Source organism: Molothrus aeneus, chromosome 2, assembly GCF_037042795.1.
Source record: "Molothrus aeneus isolate 106 chromosome 2, BPBGC_Maene_1.0, whole genome shotgun sequence".
Lineage (NCBI taxonomy): Eukaryota > Metazoa > Chordata > Aves > Passeriformes > Icteridae > Molothrus > Molothrus aeneus.
Window position 1 is genome coordinate 86160439 of NC_089647.1, and position 20666 is coordinate 86181104.

Here is a 20666-nt window from a genome sequence, read left to right on the forward strand (position 1 = left end):
TCCAAGTTATGAACATTTCTGCTGTTTTACCTCTATGTCCTTTAGTTGGCTCTCAAAAAAATTAAATTAAATAATAGCCATTATAATGGTGCTATGTTACATTAATTAATCTTTGGAAAGCAGACAGATGCTATAGTGATAAGCACCAATAAAAGACAGGAATTAATTATTCATTTCATTGCCAGCAAAGAATTCAAGTCACATTCAATAAGTAAGGAACAGGAGACAAAAAGGAAAAGCCATGTCACTGTATTAGCAGCCCACAACCTGAACTCAATCTTTTCTGTGCAGAGAATGTGGCAGGTGCCACAGGGAAAAAAGATGGCACATGATTGTGTAATTAAGGACTAAATCATAATAGATGCACATTAGAAACAAATCAAAGCTCCACAGACAAACAACTTCCTCATTTTGCAACCTTGGGTGACAAGACCAAAGATCTAACAACACTGTTTTACCAGCAGTTTGTGACAGCAACATTTTATGGTAGATTCTTAACCAAAATGAAAGAATGCAAACCCATCATATTGCCTACAAGAGAACTGCAGAGGGGCACTTTACCAGACTGTGTAGTGACAGGACAAGGGGGAATAGCTTGAAGCTAACAGAGGGTGGGTTCTGATCAGGTATTACAAAGAAAGTCTTTTCTGTGAGGATCGAGAGGCACTGGAACAGATTGCTCAGAGAAGCTGTGGATGCCCCATCCCTGCATGGATAAGGCTTTGAGCAACTTCATCCAAGGTCTAGTGGAAGGTGACCTGATCCATGGCAAAGAGGTTGGAACTAGATGATCTTTAAGGTCCCTTCCAAGTCTATGAAATCAGAAACTCTACATCTACTATACTAATTTTCACCATCTGATCTACTGAGAACATAATTTGGTATTCCATATACAGAGAAGGATTATTTAATCACCGAGTACTCTTTAATACTGTTGAGAAGAAGGGAAACAAAAAAAGACGTGGTAGTGAAATTAGCTTCTATTCTAGATTGTGATATGAACCCTGTTCTGTTGAGACAGTGAATTCCCCCATTTCCTTGTGCTCAAACTCATGTATCTGTCTATACTTGGTTCTTCTGACTTATTCTACAGTATAACCTTCCAGAGCCACAATGCAGAACCTGAACACAAGACACCAGAATAAAAATTTTAGGAGATTTGACATATCAGGTTCTATTAAGTCTCTACTGAACATACACAAATTGATCTTTCCAATCTGGTCAAAACCATAGCAAGCTCTACTGGCACCAAAAAAACCAGTGACATAAATAAAAACCACATAAACCATATTCCAAATAAAACCACACTTGCCATCACTTTTCCAAGTCCTTAAACACAGGGGTGAGGGCCTAAAAGTGTTGAGAAAAAAAATCTATCTGAAGTCATTTTCAAACTGAGTAACTTAAAATGTCTAACCAAAGTTTAAAAATTGACCATAAAGATACATCATATGAAGCAGCTGATACAAAGGACTGAAAACCAGCAAACTGCAAATAAGATTTCCCACATGCACTGCAGAACAGTTCTTTGCTTGTTTCTGCTGGTTATCTAGGAAAGAGGCTACTTAACACTGGCAGGATAATTTCTAGAACATGATCCTGCCTGTTCTATTTCTGTGAGTTCCTCAGATGGAAGAAGAGAGATGCAAGCCACATTAACTGCTCTATTGGCTTGGCTATTGTCTTTATCAAGGACAACTTCAGTGGATTCTTTATATTCCAGGGAGTGGAGAAACCAAAGAGCATAAATATTTTGCAAATAAAATGTAGACTTTTTTTTCCCTTAAGTTTTTATTATTCTCTTAGAAAGTCACAACACAATAAATGTTTAGATGGGTTAGTTCCAATTTTATGCGAACACTTTTCAATTGACATCCTTCTTTATATACAGATGACATGAAACTTATGCAAAACACATGGCAAGAGATTTAAAACAATCACAAAGTAGTTATTTAACATCCTGAGATGAAGTCTGGTCAGTTGGTTAGATATTAAATGGAATTAAGAGGATAATGTTCAGTTTCCTAATATGCTTCAGACTTTCTTAATATTCTTGGTGAAGTTTCTTAAAGAACAACCCCTAAGAAACAAATCTTCAGTGTAACAGTGGTATTTCTACTCAGCTGCTCTGTGACTTAATTATTTTAAGCTAAACTATAATCTCAAAATGCAATCTTTAATTTTTTTTCTCTCCAGATTTTTCTTGGTTTTTTTTCCCCCAAAAGGGGAAATCTCCAAATGCAGTAGATGTAAACTTACCTTTCCATGATCCACTCTGGCCGAACTACTTTTTCTCCTTTCAATTCTTTTATTTTGGCATTTGGAAGATTTGTGGCAATAATGTGAGTTGTTTTTGATCTGGAATAGTACACATGGTATTGGCCTCCATGTAACATCATCAGCCGTCTTAATTCATCAGCTGAGGGATCTATAAAATTAAAACCAGAAATATTCCTGTTTAGTGTCAGCAAATACAGTGGGAGAAATAACATTAATTGATAAATATGATGCCATGGTCAGAAAGAGTGCAAACCATTGTTTTACTCTAGAAAAAAAACAAGTTCTTCAAAGAACAAATCAGAAAAACATTTGGCAAAAAAATGTAGAAAACTGTGGTTTTGAAAACACTAATTCAAAATGCTAAGATTCTACTTGCTTTAGTGGAGCTTCCCACAATATGTATGGAAGAAGGCAGGAAAAAATATTCAAGTAGATGTAATGTTAAACTATATCAAAAATGCTTTACATCAACATAATACAAAATTAGATTATCTTTTCACCAGAGTTCAGGAGAATAGTTTATACCCAGAAGCAACAGAAAATAATTAATATCAGAAGGGTTTAGCAACAGCACAAAATTCCTACAATGTAATTTCTGATGTACTGAAGCAGTTAACTCACTCGTTCCTGACCAGGTTATTCTTCAGTTGTTACAGAGAACAAAGAATACCTTAAAACCCAACAATTTTTCTGATCTCAATTGTTTTAAAAACAGTACTTATTTTGCAAGCAGAGGTGGGGAAAAAAAAGATAAAAGTGTTAGCTTTGGAAAATGTTTGCAGTGGCGTCACACAGACACCAAAAGATTTGGGTCAACATAAACACAATATTTGAATAGCGAATCTAGCACAAGATGTTTTTTTAAAAAAAAGTTGAACAATACAAGAATGAGGAAAGATTTTTTAAAGGATACAGTTAAAATTCCTTTCTGTTAACTCTCAAAATATGTCTAACATTTCATTATTCCTCTAACTTTTAACTAAAAATAGCACACACTTTCTCCAAGTGTTACCTTTTCTACTCTAGCCTTTTGGACAACCATCTTCCAGGGCTTTTTTAAGGCACTAGCTGCTTGAAGAATACACAAATAGTGGATTTTCACTAAAGAAAATGCCTGCATTAAACAACCAATCCAGATGTATTAATGGTTTAACATATCCACCTTAACCTTTTTCAATCCATTTGAGCCCTGTGCTTAAACCAGCACTAATCTATCCCATAGAAGCTCTATGCATCAGTTACATAATAATCACAACATTCCTGGCAGAGATCCCTACATAAGGCTTCGGGGGAGTTTCCAAAAGGTTATTAAGCTGCTTTACAGAAAAAGGAAGAAGCATGAACATAAGCATGCTAGATTAAAAAAACCTTACTCCAGCTAACATGCACTATCAGTCCATCACAGATGGTCCCTTCCATACATAAATGTCTTACCTCTTGTTCCTTCTTCCACTATCAGTAGGTTCTGTCTCACATATTATGCCACTCTGAGCAAGAAAACTTCAACATATTCTCCCAAATATAAATTTAAGGCATACAATCTAACCATCACTAATTTGAAAAATTAAAAATTTAGTAAGTGGAAGAGGATGGAGGAAATTAAAAGGCTTCATTTCAAATACTTAGATCACAGAAACATGGAAAGATCTACTCCTATTTCTACAAGTTATGTTATATAAATGATACAGTAAGGCAATATTTATATTCAGAATGTAAATCAGATTTTTTAAATTGAAAACCTTAATAATGAAAAACAACAGAATATACAAAACATATATGGAGTAATTGTCGTGTATTTACTTAGCTGCAAATTCATGTGTTTTGCAGTTACTTCCACTCAGTTTGGTAAACATGAGAATGACACAATACAGATCCTTAAAAAAAATAAAGGTTCACCTGTCAGGCCATTGACATAGATGGCGACTCCACTAAAGATACTTGATGAATTTCCATCCCTCTGTTGTTGTAAGGCTGAATCCGACCGGAACTGATCCTCCAATTTCTTAACTTTTGCTGACATGTATCCCCCCTAGTTTTTAAATTAAAACAAAACACAACCCATGATGACAGTCCTATTTCCTAATGTTTACATATAGAAACTGGTCAGTTAGAAGACTGGAAAGGTAAGGAACATTGCTCCAAAATGTATTTGGTTGACACCCAAAAACCATTCATTTTTCAAATGAAAAATAGCAAATGCTCCACCATAAACTTACATCTACAAGATAACTGCATCTTGTTATCAACATGGCAGGATTTATTTCATACTCCCTAATCTTCTTCTTACAGGAAAAGATTCTATATATATAAAAGATTCTATATATATAAAAACTCTTATAGAATAAAAAGAAAGAAGAAAAAAGGTGATGATGCAAATTTGGGTGCTAAATTGGTGACTCATTGCCTAACAAAAGAATGTGGTTCCATATATTTTCAGTTCTTAAATATACACGGGACAGTAGTATTCTAAACATTGATGTAAATTAGGTGCCTCAGTTATTTGTCCAGCTGCAGAAAGTGGTGGAGACAACTGTAAATAGTTTTCCAATTTCTTAGTTTATTTTTAAAATGGTGATTTAAAACTATTCAAGGGTCTGCACTTATTAATAATGAAATTTAGTGATTATTGTGAACACAGACTTCAAAACCTGGTAATTAAAAAATTTCTTTCAAACTTAATTATGTGTTTTCAACTAAAGCAAAAGGGTTTCATTTGTAGCATACTCTTAGCATGTAAAACAAAATTGTAACTCCTTTTTAACCACAGTGCCATCTACCTGTTTAAAAAAAAGCCACTAGGTTTTGAACATACCCATATTCCCCAGCCATCGCCATCGGCAGCTCGTTTCCGCCATCCACCCCGCCTCATGCTGAAGCTTCTGCAGAGGAAGAACAATGCTTGATCAATCAAATGTTCATCAGTGGCATTTCAATGATGGCACTACAGGCCATCTACAGATTAGCACAAAGGTTAGTTTTTTTCAACCAACTTCACTGAAGTATTTGAGTTTCACAGCCAATCTAGAAATGCAAGATCCCATAAAAACCTGATTCCTCAGTTTTGTAGTAATGCATACTGTGGTTCCTGTGACATATCAAAAACCACACACACACCTTCTGCTTTATTCACCCTGAATATTAAAAACTCCTTACAACGTTCACTGTCCATCACAATTTATTAAAATCTTTCTGGTCCTCATATATCTCCTATTAAAAAAGGAATAATAAAAGGTTCTTAAATACAACTGCTAACATCCATGCAAAATATTGTCCAGGTCATGAACAATCTTTTATTTCCTATTTGATAGCATAGATATGGTGCAATGCAGGCAGCCACCTCCTGGTATTAGAGACTGGATTAATGGATTTACAATGGAGACACCAATGGATTTACAACTGAGTATAAAACATCCAAGCATATGTTGCTGTAATGCAATACATCACATCAAAGCAAAAAACCAAAGGTGATCTTATGGTCAAAGAAAAGCCAGATGTTTAAGTGACCTAGGATGATCTATAGTTAGGTTTGTGATTTGATTCTTTGGGACTTTTTATTTGCATTGCTTAATAAATAAGTAAGAAAATAAACAAACTCAACCAGCCAAATTGCAGTTCTCCTTTATGCAAAACACTTATCCCTGGACCACAAGCTGAACACAGCCCTGTCCCCAGATGAGCTATTAGCTGGCTAGAACAGAACTCCTGGATAGAAAAAAGCAATGCTTGGACTGTGGCCAACTGTTCACTGCACCCAAGTGATTCATATTTACTATAGCTGTTCTAAAACTGATTTTAGAATATTGATTAATGATGTGGTAAGATCATGAGATCACTGCCTGCTATTACATCACTCACTTTTCAAACAAAATAGTTCTCTAAATAAAAAGACAAAATAGCCTTTTAGGTCTATCAGCTCTTAGAGCACAAAACTCTGAAACTATAAAAAGGTGACTGTCTTAAGTCTTCTATTTCATTAAATATTTAACTTATATTCCTTTATCCTCCCTAAAAAACTATGCAAAACTACAGCAAATAGACAGAAGAAAGTCAACTATTTTTATTTCCATCCTTGTTTTTGAGTCTCTGGACTACCCACAGCATTGTCCAGTAAGAAGAGCACAGAAGCTTCACTCAGTCTCCAGCTTAGCAGAAAGCACATATGGTTGTGGATGGAGATGACAACAACACATTCTGGTCATTTTCCTATCCAGGCCTTCTACTGCCCTGTTTTGGAGACTACCTCATTTATAGTATTAACATTCAATTTCTTATGAACCTAGCTGAACGTGAGTCCTAGCTTTTGTCTTTTAATTCCCTTTTGTCCTAGAGGACGAAGCAGGCATACTCTGATATGCAGTGAAACCTTGGATTGCAAAATACGACACAGTTGCAGCAGAAGTTTTCCTAAGTACAATCATTTTCATTGACTACTGCAAATATGCCAGATTAGGCAACCACAGAATTATAGTCAAAGCAGGTAGCAGGTATTTTGAAAAGCTAAGCATCTGTTTAATGTTTCAGGACCTCCACAAACACAGAAAGATCATTATGCACTTGGTTCTGTGCTAACAGTTGCTTGTTACTTGATACACAACTGACATATATGTTGTTGTATGTGCAATTATGAAGATCAATCACTTATCAAGGAGATGAGCTCTACATCAACATCCAAAACAAAGTAAGCCCTTCTCAAATTACTGTATTTTCTCTCTAGGTACCTGCATCTCTTACCCACAGACCTGTTTCCAAGACATAAGGCCTTCTGAAATTAATTTTTAGTGGTTTGGACTGCATCTAATAGATACCACAGAACTCTTAAGAAGCACTGAAGAAAAAGAGAGGAGATGAGCTAGATGACCTCTTAAGATACAAAATTGATTTTCTTCCTGCAGAGGACAGTGTATAGCAAAAATGGCTTGATGACTTCTTTCATATGGAAAATCTGTATTTTTTCATCTGCTGAAGTGTATTTCACATCTATCACTTCTGGCTAAGAAATTCTTGGAAAAACATAAAAGAGTAAGTTCATGAAAAAAGGAAAACCATTAATAAAAATGTCATCTAGGTTTTTTAGATACTACAGATATCAGTGTATGAGCTCATAAGAGACACCGGAATCTTAACTGATGATTACTTTCTCCCTCTTAATCAAGGATGACAAAGTCTTAAAGGGTAGCTACAAAAATGGCAGAGGCTCTCTCTTCATAAGGAGCCACATGGAAAGCACAAGACGCAACAGATACAAGCTCCATGAGGAAGTTTCATCTTGATGTAGAAAAAAAGTTTTTAGAGTGAGAACAATCAATGACTGGAACACAGGGACCCAGCAGAGTCCTCATCTCTTGAAATTTTCATGTCGCAATTGGACAGGGCACCAGATAACCTCAACCAGGCTTCCCTACCCATTAAAGGTTGGACTAGATACTCTTTTAAGGTCACTTCCAATCCAGGCTGCTCTATGATTCTAAGAGTATGAAAGAAAAAAACTCATACAAATATTTTGCTCTGAAAAAACAAAGACTGTACAAAATGCATACTCTAAATCACAACACCAACCACTGAGAAGACAGGCCTTGATAGGTCTTAACTCTGATCCCTATACAACATCATCCTGATTAACTAAAATATCTAATGCCTGATAAACTGAAGAACTGCCTTCATAAGAGCGAGCTTTTCTAAAACCTTGAAACACGTTTCATTTTTATTCAGGACACTGGAAGGTGAGAAAGAAAGATCTCTAGTCTGAAAGTGAAGCCAATTAAAATCAGAATCACAGTTACGTGGCTAGTTTGATTAAAATTAGAAATCAAACAAAACTACATAGGTCAAGGTGCCAAAAACATGATGTATCAATTGCTCAGAAGCTGTCTTCCTAGAGCCTGCAAAACTAGAGAAACTAGGCTGTAATGCCTACTTAAAACATCTGATAGTAATTTATCATTTCCTTAGCAGATGCAATTTTTGACTCAGTCCACTTAAGCCAGTCCACTTAAATTCTGAACACCCAGGTTAGGAACATGGTACTTCAGTGATTATAAGATGTCTCTGGCTCAAGTCTTCCCTTTCAGGGTCACAGATTATTTTTTTAATGCTAATATGAAAACCTGGGAGACTAGTTTCTCCCTTTATAGTTCCAGGAACTGAATGATGAACCAAGGTTTCTGGACTACAGAGAAACCTCTCTGCTAAAGACTTGTCCTTACAGTGTGAATTTTTCCTTAAAAAATGAAGGTAACCTCTTGCAGCTTCCTTGCTGAAACATAAGGAACAAATGAGCATGAGAAATACCTTGCCCAAGATATATTAAACCAGAGGAAAAGTTAAGCAAGATTTTAAACATGCTCACTGGTTCATGAAATAAGAAATGTAAGGATGGTATGATGCTCCCCCTATAGGAATCGTGATGAAGGGATGAGTAAGAGAAACACTTAGTAAAGAACACGTGAAGGTGGGAAGCAGAGGAGGTATGGGTGGGTAGAAATCAAGACAGAGGACTTCAAACAGCCATCACAAACAAGCAAATTTCACAGTTCATCTTTCTTGTAGTTCTTTCTTAAAGTATCTACCTTGTTTCAGAACAGTTTTCTCTGTTTGCACAAATTCATTAACATGGCTAAGGGACCAACCCAGACCAAAACCACCACAGTATTATGGGGAAAAATGGTTGGGAGCACAGATCTGTATTCTGCAATGACTCTGCAAGAAGTGAACATGGATCATCACGAGCTTTTTAATTCCAGTGCAGGACTAGTCTCTGCTTCTGTCATACATTTCAGCAATCTCTCTGCCAAGCATATATACAGTGCAGAGGTATTTTTGCTACCTCTTCAAGTAGCCAACTTGAATCTGGCAGAATATAAACTTTATTGTTCTGCCCTACAAGAAAACATATGAACTATTTCCAAAGACAAAATAGGCTGCACTGTGACTCAACAAATAACCCTGCCAAAGCTGTGTCTAAGTGCATCACACAAGTAATGTTCCATCCAGATAATCCAATTTTTGGTAACTGAAAGGTGTACAGAAGTGTAACACACTATAACAGCTAGTCTGCATTTCTGACCAGAGCAGACATCCTGTCATTGTCCTCTAATGCAAAAGAACTTGATTTATTTAACGTATTCACATTCCACAAGCCTATATAAAAGGTGTAACTCCAGCAGAAATATGGGTGTCTTGGGCCACTGCTAATGAGTATCAGAATCTTTTCCTTGAACTCTAGATTGAATTCATCCCAGCTCAGCAGGGCTTAGAAGCTTTTTCCATCAAGTGGGTATTTTGTGGCTTGTTTGAGTTTCATGCCTCTACATTCCACCTCCCACATCAAACTCACCACTCTGCTTGGCACTAGTCCTCAAGCTCTTTGAGCAAAGAACTATCTTACATGTTTATACATTTCTATGCACAAGAGTCCTATTCTTGGCTGAGTCTTCTGGAAAAGAGCTGCTGCTATAGGGTAGAAAACTATTTTTTTATCACATACTAAGAAGTCCAGAATCCAGCAAAAAGAACTTACACAAAAAAGTCAAAAGCTTTTTTAAAGATACTATCTGCTTAAATGCCTGTCATTTCAGACAATTCAGGGTTAGCACTACTATTCTATATTAAAATTACTAATTAGTACATCACAAGGCAGTACTGAATTTTATTCTAGGTGAGAAATAAAGTCTCAGGGTGAAGTTTCATAAGATGTTTGAGTCAACTTGTTGGCTGACTGCTACCAAAAGGGATGATTCTGCTCTTCAGCTTCTGCTGGTCTAACAGGCTTTATCCCTTCTTCCCAGGCTCATATGACCCCCTACATTCACACTGGTGCTATGTGCAGGTCAGCTCACTAAATCAACATAAAATTGACATAATTTTATAGTTTTGCTTTCCCTAAGTTTAGCAAGATGAAGTGACTAACAAAAGCATCAGATAAAGCCAAAGTAGACAGGCAAAAAGAGAAGAATGGATGGGATCTTAAAATTATCTTAGCAATTTCTAGAAACCAACTTTTGGGTCATGACTGTAACTAATGGCAGTGTAAATGCAGATACAGAGTTCTAATGAGCTGGCTACTGATCACTAATTAGTGCTGCTTATGCTTTTTCCCCTGCAATAAACCAGAGGGATAGGCTACCTTACCTTTTCCACAGGGTAAGGGCTTTAAAAAAAGTTACAATCAAGCAGCTCCATATCTTATGCTACCTGTCCCCACAGGAGAAGCACTAACTACAAGCACCTGATGTTATAGGGCCAACCAGCAAGTTCTGTTTTGCACTTCAATCTTTGATGATATTTTAAATCAAGAGAAATGAAATTAGCTGAAGGATGCTTGAACCAATAGCTATCCCCAAAAACACCCAACACCACCTCCATGTCCTGTGATTAAAGATAAAAATGTAAATGAGAAAGGACAAACTTCAAAATCTTGGGCAATTTAAATATTAGAAAACAGTATGAGAAATTTAGAAATACCATTTGTCTAAAATATGAGCATCCATGGCATTTGCTAGAAAGGCAAAATACCATACAACTCACATAAAACATAGAAAAACTTCCAAGCCCTGCAGAAGAAACTCCTCATGAGCAGATAACTATTCTAAAATGGTGTTCTGTGCATACTTTCATTTGAGGTTGACAGCAAAGAAATGATACTCTGAGAACTTCCAGTTCAATCAGTCCCCGAGAAAGAGAACTCTTTGCTAAACTAACCCACCTTCCAAACTGACTACTTTTGCAACTCAAAATGGTCTCTGTTTCAGATCAGTTTTTCATGATCAGTACAATCATGGACTAAATACTTTACATACAAGTAACAACTAAGAAATAGAAATTTCTTTTGCTGGCTAAACATCACAATAATACAAAAAACAGCTGTACAGCAGATAACTGTAACAACTTTATACCAGAGCTGTACAAGACAAAAGTCTTTATATGTTGTTACAACTAACTTGGGAGTCTGGGACAGACAATTGTTTTACTTGTCACAACTTGAGGAAGCCTGAGCATGAGGTCCAGAAACCAGAATCACTGTACAATCCACACCAGCTTTGAACAATCTCTTTTCAAGATATCATTTTTGCTTTCATACATGGCATTTGAGATGGCTAATTCTTTGAAAAATAGGAAGGCAGATTTAACTTGAAACCAACTGTCAATTTCCCTCTAGGAATAACACTCAATAACACCTACAGTTCATTTATAGCTTGTCACAAGTAGTGGTTTAACCTGGTTTTTTCTTCTGCTTACAGAAGACTGGCCTTCAGTTTCAACATTTCTGCATTTTTTGGTTAAGTCATGACCTCCCCAACCCCCTCAGAGTTCTCCAGTGATGAACAGGTTTTCTTCACAAATGTTCCTTGCTGTATGTAACCAGGTAGCTCAATTCACTTTTTAGTTCAAGTATCACTTCTTTCACACAAGGGTTCTTAGTGCCACAAAACAATGATAAGATTCAGCAAACTTCACCAACTGGCTTCATCAGTTCTTTTCTGTGCTTAAGTTCTTTTGGGGCTTCAACCCCAAGAGGACTTGGCACATTCATAATCTTTATGCCAGCTTCTAAGTGCCTAGAATCCAGAATAAAAACCATTAAGTAAAATCAGAATAAGAAACATAGCTGGTGAAATTAGGACTCTAAATACCAACACAGAGAAGGGACTGTAAATCACCAAAAGGAAATGCTCTCTTGGACTTGAGTATCCAAAACAATAAACAAGATGAGCTTATGAGCTGCATAGTCTTCCCCCAATTGCCTCTGTTTAGCTATCTATAATATTTGAGAAGGGAGAATGATGTCTCTTTTTTCTTTGAAAATGAAGACTGGGATGTTAGTTTTCTACCTAATAATCAACAGAACTTGTTTAGAAGGTTTTTGGTTTGTACACTCAGTATGGCAATCCAGTCCCACAACTCCTGTCTTCCCCAAGCAGTCTATGCTAAGGCACAGGCCAGGAAGTCAGTAGGTAGCATAAGTAAACCCATGATCACTACTCCCAAATAATTAGAAGAGTTGCTATTGCTGAATGATTAAGGACTTTCTAAGACTTTCCAGGCACAACTGAAACATCCTTGCAAAGCTGAAGAAAAACTTAACAAGGCAGAAAAAGTGGGTAAGTGGAGGTATAATTATTCAAAAATAACTGCAAAATTTTCATGAGGTGATCAAAGCAAGGAATCTGTGGATGCTCTGAATTTATTAACATCAAATTCAAAGGAACTGTGCTTGTGAAAACCTGATATACATAACTACTTTCAACTTCCACAGACTTCAGCCCAGGAGATGGGTATCCTTCAGAAGAGACTACATCTTTTTGACTGAATTTAGCTATTTGTCTACACATGTGTGTATGGGTACCTGCATGGATGTGCACACACAACAAACTGATCTTTGCTGCTGACCAGCGTGAGTGCTGGCTACCCAGACTGACCACTCTGGCAGTAGTGAATGGAGTACAGAAACAAAGCCCAGTGCTCTGGGCCAGGGCTGTAACCAGTATAATGAGAGGGTACACGTGGTTTAAAAAGGCCAAGCTCAAGGTGCTGCACCCGGGGAGGGGCAACCCCTGGAATCAATACAGGCTCTGGAATGAGCAGATTGAGACCAGCCCTGAAGGACTTGGGGGTGCTGGTGGCTGAGAGGCTGGACATGACCCAGAAAGCCAATCATACCCTGGGCTGCATCCAAAGCAGCGTGGGCAGCAGGATGAGAGAGACCCTCATCCCTACTCCGCTCTGATGAGACCCCACCAGGGGTGCTGTGTCCAGATCTGGGGTCCCAGCACAGGAAGGACATGGACCTGTTGGAACAAGTCCAGATAAGAGGCACCAAGATGATCAGAGGGATGAAGCACCTCTGCTGTGAGGCTGAGTGAATTGACATCTTTCAGTCTGGAGAGGCTTCAGGGTGATGTAATTGTGGCCTACCAGTATGTGAAGGGAGAATACAAGAAAAATGGAGAGAGACTATTACAAGAACTTGTAGGGACAGAAGAAGAGGGAATGGCTTCAAACTGAGAGTAGGTTTAAATCACATATTAGGAAGAAATTCTCTCCTGTAAGGGTGGTCAGGCACCGGGACAAGTTGCCCACAGAAGCTGTGGATGCCCCATCCCTGGAAGTCTTCAAGACCAGGCTGGACGGAGCTCTAAGCAACCTGGCCTAGTGAAAGGTGTCCCTGCACATGACAGGGAGCTGGAGCCAGATGACCTTTAAGGTTCTTTGCAGCCCTGACTATTCCATGATGATGTTGGGGTTTTTTAGGAGACATGCCCAAGGCACTTGTGCTTTATGGTCAATCCAATGTTATCACTGAGCAAGTGTTGATCCTGCCAGGCTTTTCAGGGAAAACGAGAGAGAAGGCATCTACTTTGCAAATGGCAGATGATGTCAGATGCTAAGGAGGACTCTTTACTCGTGTATGGGCAGCAAAACTCTAAGAACTCAACAACTTCACCAGCAAAAGCATTGATAACTACAGATTCAGTATGGAAATAGGTAGGTTTTCTGTTCATAGCAGTGTTTGAATGACATTACTTAATTTCAACTGACATTGCACAGTCAAGTTCCCAAATGCTTTTCTGACATCGCCTTTGAAACTCTCAAAGCTGCAAGATCTTTTTTGAAGTAAAATCTTCACAACATAAGGCTTCTATACTTAGCCTTGAAGCTTCAACTTTCTACTCAAGTTTTCTACATCTTTCTTCAGTCTACAGATATTACTTTTTTTCATCAACTCAGACCAACAAGACTAGGAAGAATGAGATGAAACAAGCAAGTGGAGAGATCAAAAGAAATTGAAGTATTTTTTAATCCATAGCCTAGTTTATTTTAAGATTATCTGACAGTGGATACCAAGGATGCTAAAAGTCCAGATCTGTTCAATACATACATGGAATAAAAACATATTCTATTTTTTTAAGGTAACAAACTATAGAAGCTCAGAACACAAAGGGAAAGTATTTTAGTGTGTTTGTTTATTGTTAACAAAACAAACTTCTGATCTGACCCAACATATTATCAAGTTTCCTCCTAGATTCAGAGAAAAATAAGAAGGGCACGTTTCTGTATTTTCCAGGAAAAATACAGGGAAAAAACCAAAAATGCTCTAATTCTTCAAGATCCTTTAATTTAAACTCAAATCTGAATTGTGTTCTTGGCTTGTACTGGTTCTAAGTTGGTATTTTAAGCACCTTTGACATAAAACCAGCAATGTTACACTGCTGCTTAGTGGAGACAGATAAATACAAAATGGCTACAGAGCAAAAATGGCCCATCCCAAACAAGTGCTACAATTTTAAAACTTGGGTTAAAAATCAATATAGAAGTTACAGGACGGGGCAATGCTTAAAACTTCAAATCAGCCAGAAATTACAGTAAAAAGTCATTACAACCTTACCTCTCCCCTACTACTGGTTTATTAAGGAGGATTCTTGGAACTGCTTACCAAATAATGCAATTAGAGAATGAAAGTCAAGGAATTATGACTGAAAAGGCAGTATTAGAGCTGAGTGCTCTAATGTTTCCTGAAAACAACAAGTAGATCCAGAAATCAGGAACAGTATCCTTTCAATATAAATTATTTTAGTTCTTTACTTCAACTGGGAGTTGCATTGAATTTCACAGAATGGTAAAATACACTACTTGGGAAGCTGCACTAATCATTTACCTTACATGCCATGGGGTCAGGGGCTTTCCTGTTTGTAAAAATTAATAGCAATTCCATTACTTCCTTTAAAAAGCAACAGCTCCTAGGTTTCCAAGATGACCTCAGTGGAGCACAACCATTTGTTCATGATGCTAACTCATCATGCCCTGAACAAATACCTGATGTGAGCCAACCCAAAGAGGTGAAGTCATGAACATGGTGGACAGAACTTTATTTCACTTTGGATATTCACTGACAACTAGAACCTGACAAAACATACTATCAACAGTCCCCAGGATTCTGCCAAAATACACCATATGTCACCTTACCAGAAGATTGCCAGTCTCTGTGTTAATTTGGGAAAATCTTATAGTTCTTGACCCTACTATGCATAGCTTCTGAACTGCCTTCTTGCTTTGGCATTCCAACCAATCCACCTGCATTTGCAAGAATGACTCTGCAAGGTACCTGAGCAGTGTCTTCTCCTAAGAGAAACCGCCTTTCTCCTTTCCAGGGTTATTTACTTTCATAAATCAAGACACTGAAGAGATGTGCATTACTTGAGGCAAACCAAATAAGGAGGTTACAACCAAGAATTCCATTACACTGGGACTTGGGTAAAGTATTTATATATAGCTGGGAATGGAAAAGCAAAACTAAGAGAAGAGTTAACCACAGCATGGCTAAGCTTTACTTCTGCAAGTTACTGAATTTCAAGTCACCAGTTTCAGCACTACCAAATAGGTAGGATACCAGCTGGGAAACCTGAAACTTTGAGATAGGAAAGGAGTTGCTTTAGCCAAGAGCTAACACTGAAATTCAGGGACCACTGTCTGCCTAGGCATTTAAAGCAAGGAATATGGAATATACAATCCTTGCTATGGGTATACCTAACTAAAAGTATCTCCTAGGGGAATTTCATGGTCACAGATTCCGTAGCTACAGTAGCAGCAGTCCTTAAGTCAATTTTGAAATAAAAGCCACAGGAATGGAAGTTATCATTCCAGCCCAGAATTGAGGGCTGTTCTGCACACTCACCTCTCTTCTCATGAACACTGAGAAAGAAGCCTTTCCTAATTCTGACTTCTGTCTTACAAGCACCAGATATTCCATGTGAAATACAGAGTGAGGGGATCACAGACACAGCAGGCCCTCTTCCCTAAAAACATCTGTGTGTCCAATTAAATGCTGTCTGGTTTCCAAAACAGAGTAAAAAGCTGCTCTCGGGGCAGAGCACTACAGATACCTACCTATCTGCTAGACAAAGACACTTCCACAAGTATACTGCATCACACACATCTAAGAATTCCTCATGATTTTTAAGGTTTGCTCTCTTACTTCCAACTCTTTTTACAATTCCATGGCTATTCTCATTTCTACTTGTTTCCAATTTTTTCCTCATTTTGCTATGCTTAGGTAAACATGTGGCACTATCACCAAATTAATCTACATTATATTCTTGATGAAGGGTTTCAACATTTGGATATTTAGCTCCCTTGTTATATATACACCAGGCAAACCTCCTAAGAGCTGACAGAGATCTCAGTGATAATAATATACCCCTTTAATTATAAGAGAAAAAGGTTGAATTAAAAAAACCCCATTCTCTATGAAATAAACAATCACTAACAAATTAAATGGGGAAAGCACATGGCTGGGTCAGGCAAGTTATTTTTTTCCTGCTTGTCTTGTGTTATTAAAAAAAAGTCTGTGTAATCACATGATTTTTTTTCTACCTACTCAAAGTCATATTTAATTCTTACTCTTTTTTAAAAATCTCTCCAGTAAATGAAAGGGATGGTAGAAAGATTGAAAATTTGTCATAAAAATTCTTTCAAGAAGTCATGTGGGTCAAGGGATCAGAAACAACTAATGAAAATTGGCACTCTGTTACCGCACACTATCACTGCACCAGAACAGGCTGTACCAGAGTGTGTGTACTATTCAGAAAGATGGACTGGTCCTAGGTTTGAAGGGCTCATTACTAAATAATGTACTGAAAAAAACACATATTGTTTTGTACAACCATTTTACAATTGAGGCTTGAAATATACTAATGAATTTTTCCTATTAGCACTTTGCTGTTAAAAAAAAAATCTTTCTTCAAGTAGTTAAACATGAGTGAGTCACAAGGCAGGTGTCTGCACTGTGCCTCTACAAACACTGTCCTACCAGTGACCTCCAGTGTGACAGCTTGGGATTATTTACTAACAGGGATTTGGTGCATTATCCAGCAGAAGAAATGGGCTGAATGAAAGACCAATATGGTGGGAATGGGTAATAACTACAGGCTTGAGGCAAGATGGCAAGGAATTTGTCAGAGATTTGGATTTCTGTCTGATATTGGATTTCATTTGTGTTAAATGTCATAAACCTTAGTAAAACAGGACTATTCCGGAAACAAATTTTAGGTGTAACTTCTTGCAACTAATAGTAATTAGGTAACTGCTCTGGCCAGTTCTATTTGAGCAACAATTGCATCTAAATTAATAAAGAATTCAGATTATAAAATTAAAGTCCCCTGGTTTTGCCTCTTTGGATTATGGTGTCAAATTTGAGGTAGGACCTGGATTTTAGATCAAGATGCACAACAAACATCAACTCATCTTTTCATTAAGACAGTTATTAACACAAGCTGAGTACTCACAGCCCTGTCTTTCTGAAGACTGTGATCTTAATTTTAAAGCATCAGAAATAATGGAATATTACAGCACAAAAAACACAGAGTTTCTACTCAGAAAACCCAAACGTGCTGGTGATAGATACTATGTTCCTCTTCCTTCTTAAGGTTAACATGCCATTACAGCCCAGTTCGCATCAGGGGCTTTTAGCTCAGTATCACAGGTTAAGTCAATGGTAACTGTAGAGCAAAAAGCATCAAAATCAGAGGGGAAGGGGTCAAGATGTGAACACATCAGTCCCTCAGTGTTGGTAAGCACGGGCTTACTCATCAAGCACAGGTCCTCCCTCTTCCCCTCGGCACACCAGTTATACCCAGCACTATTGCTCAGCAAAAGCAACTTGTGACAAACACTACAGGAAACCGCAGACAAGATACACGCTGCTACAGCGCGGGGAGCGTTCCAGAGAGCACGGCCGCGCCAGGGCTCGGGCTTCCCCTCTCCTCCCCCTGTAGCCCATTTCCCTGCAGTGACCCCTCCGCGCTGGCACAACGCTGTGGCACAGCCTCGCTCTCCCCGCCTCTGCCTGGGGGACCCGTGTTGTGTCTGCAGCGCAGGCCCCATGTGACAGACACACAGACAAGACAGACAGACAGACGCACAGGTGCGGGGAGGGGCGGGTGACCCGGACACGCGCACACCTGGCGCGCCCCCGCGGCGCCTCGCGGGCGCGCACGGGCTCTGTCCCCGTGTCCCCCTCCGCCCTCCCGCGCGGGCAGCCCAGGCCCCCGCGCGCCGGTTACATAACGCCGCGCGCCGTTCCCCTTTGCCTTCCCTTCCCCCCGTTCCCGCGCCGGGAACAGAACGGGGAAGGCCCAGGCCGCGGGCCCAGGGAGGGGCTGGGAGGCAGGGCAGCGGCTGCGGGCCCCGCGTCTGCCTCCCGCCCCCCTCCCTTCCTGCCTGCCTTCCTTCTCCCCGTCCCCGAGCCACCCCCTGCACGTCCCTCCCGCCATGGGTCCGCCGCGCCGCGCCGTGCCGTGGGGGTGAGGGCGCCCGCTCCGCCACCACTCACCTTCTGCCGCGTCCCAGACACACATTCCCGGGAGCGCCGCCGCTGCCTCCTGCCCTGCCGGGCCGTGCGTGTGCGTGTGTGTGTGCGTGTTGTGTGTCTGTGGGGCTTCACATCGCGGCTCCCCCTCCGGCACGGACGGACGGACGAACGGAGGGACGCACGCAACCACCGCCTCCTGCCCGCCTTCTTCCTCCTCCTCCTCCTCCCTAGCGCCGGCCGCTCTCTCTCTCTCCCCCTCCCTCCTTCTCTCTCCCCGCACCTCGCTCGGTGTCCCCGGCACGGCCCCTCCTCCACCCCCACCCCTTCCCTTCCCTTCCCGCGAGCGCGTCACGGGAGAGTCTCGCGCCACCAACCCGCCGCCGCCGCGCGGTCAACAAACGGCGCGCGCCGGCCCGGGCAGGGCCCCTGGGCCGCGGCGCCCCCTAGCGGCCCGCCCGCAGGGAGACAGGCGCCCGGCGGCGGCGCACGTGACGGCGGGGAGGGGCGGGGCGGGGCGCGGCGCGAGACGTCGCGCGCCTCCCCAGGCGCGCGGACGGGCCGCGGCGGGCGCGGGGCGGTGGCGCCCCCTGGCGGCCCGACGGGCGCGCCGCAAGCACGGCGGGCGGGGACTCGGTACCGGGACGGGAGAGGAGGCCGCGCCGGAGAGTGCCGTGCCCAGCACAGCCCGGAGCCCCGCGCCCGGGGACCGCCCTGCAGCCAGGACGCGGGTGCAGAAGGCCCCAGTGCGGTTGTGGCGGTGCTTGCCCCCGCTGCGTCCACCTTCTGGCCGAGGAGGCGGGAGCCGGGTCACCGCCCGGCCCTGACCCTGAGCGGGCTGGGGCCTCCTGGACGAACTGGAGCTGATTCAGGTTCAGGCCTCGCCACCCTCGCTGTAGAAGGACTCGCCTCCACCGGGGAAGGGCCTGCTTCTTCCACTCGCAAGCTGGATAAAGGAATAACGCCCACTGGCTGTTCCCATATGAGTCTGCATTTTTAATTGCAGAAGCACGGAATCTTTTATATTGGCAAAGACTTCCAAGATTGTCAAGTCCAACCTTTAGCCAGTTACCACCTTGTCAACTGGATGTGCCACATCCAGTTATTTCTTGAACACCTCCAGGGATGGCGACTCCACCACCTCCCTGTGCAGCCCATTCCAATATTTAAAAACTCTTTCCATTAATAAATTCCCTCTGATGTCCAACCCAGACCTAAGCTGGCACAGCTTGTCCTGTCAGTAGTTGCCTGGGAGAAGAGAGTGAAGCCTCATCTGGTTACAACCTCCTTTCAGTACACTGGGGATACTCTGAAGTGTACCCATGGGGAGGCTGAGAAGAATGGAAGGCCAATTCTGGGGGAAAACATAGGGTATGTGGAGATTCTTGTATAGGAAAGCAGGTGTAATAGTGTATGGGAATGTCGGGGAAATAAGAGAGAAATACTTAGAAACACCAATCTAATTAATTGTGCTACTTGATGCAATTTACATAAAAATTACTATTGACTTCTTCTGATTCTGGTATATGGAATTTGTTATATAAATAGCAAATAGCCCCAGTCCTACAATTGTATCCACACAAACAGATCTGCTAGGAGTCCCCACTGATGCTAGGCAAAACTCCAATTTGATTATAACCACGCCAGTCAGATGGACTCAGACCCATAGGGATTTAGTTCCAGGGATGAAGCTGTCACTGTAAGACAAGGGCTTATGGGGAACCTTCTTTTCTCCATCTCTATAGCCAGTTGTCCTGTTCTGTGAAAAATGTTACAATTTCAAATATTTTTTCTTCTACTTTGCGTAATAACATCAAAAACTTAATGAATGTCCAGCCTTTCACCCGTATCTAGTTACACACTGCTCAAGATATCCATGCAGGATAAGGAAAACTCGAGTTCAGGTCTGTGTCTCTCAGCTAAGCATCAGCTATTTTAGCCAGAGTGTTTCCTGCATTTCACTTTGAGAAAAATTTATGGCTCAGCTCTTAGCACCTTCATGAGAAAAACCCAAATAATTGACTTTTGCTCAGTATTTTAATGAAACTTGTCTTCACAATATGGGTGTTTCCTGCCAGAGGGAAGC

General features: G+C 40.6%; 1 protein-coding gene across 2 annotated transcripts in view; it reads right to left on the bottom strand.

The window, feature by feature from the left end:
* REV1 (REV1 DNA directed polymerase) overlaps window positions 1-18872 on the bottom strand; it is a 55607-nt gene extending 36735 nt beyond the window's left edge. For both annotated transcript variants that reach the window (XM_066545232.1, XM_066545231.1), the window contains exons 1-4: window positions 18605-18872; window positions 5093-5159; window positions 4177-4309; window positions 2260-2428 (exon numbers count right to left, since the gene is read on the bottom strand). In XM_066545232.1, coding sequence (XP_066401329.1) covers window positions 2260-2428; window positions 4177-4309; window positions 5093-5149 — 359 coding nt within the window. In that variant the 5' untranslated portion in view covers window positions 5150-5159; window positions 18605-18872. The remainder of the gene's footprint in view (window positions 1-2259; window positions 2429-4176; window positions 4310-5092; window positions 5160-18604) is intronic.
* Between the last annotated feature and the right edge of the window lie 1794 nt (window positions 18873-20666).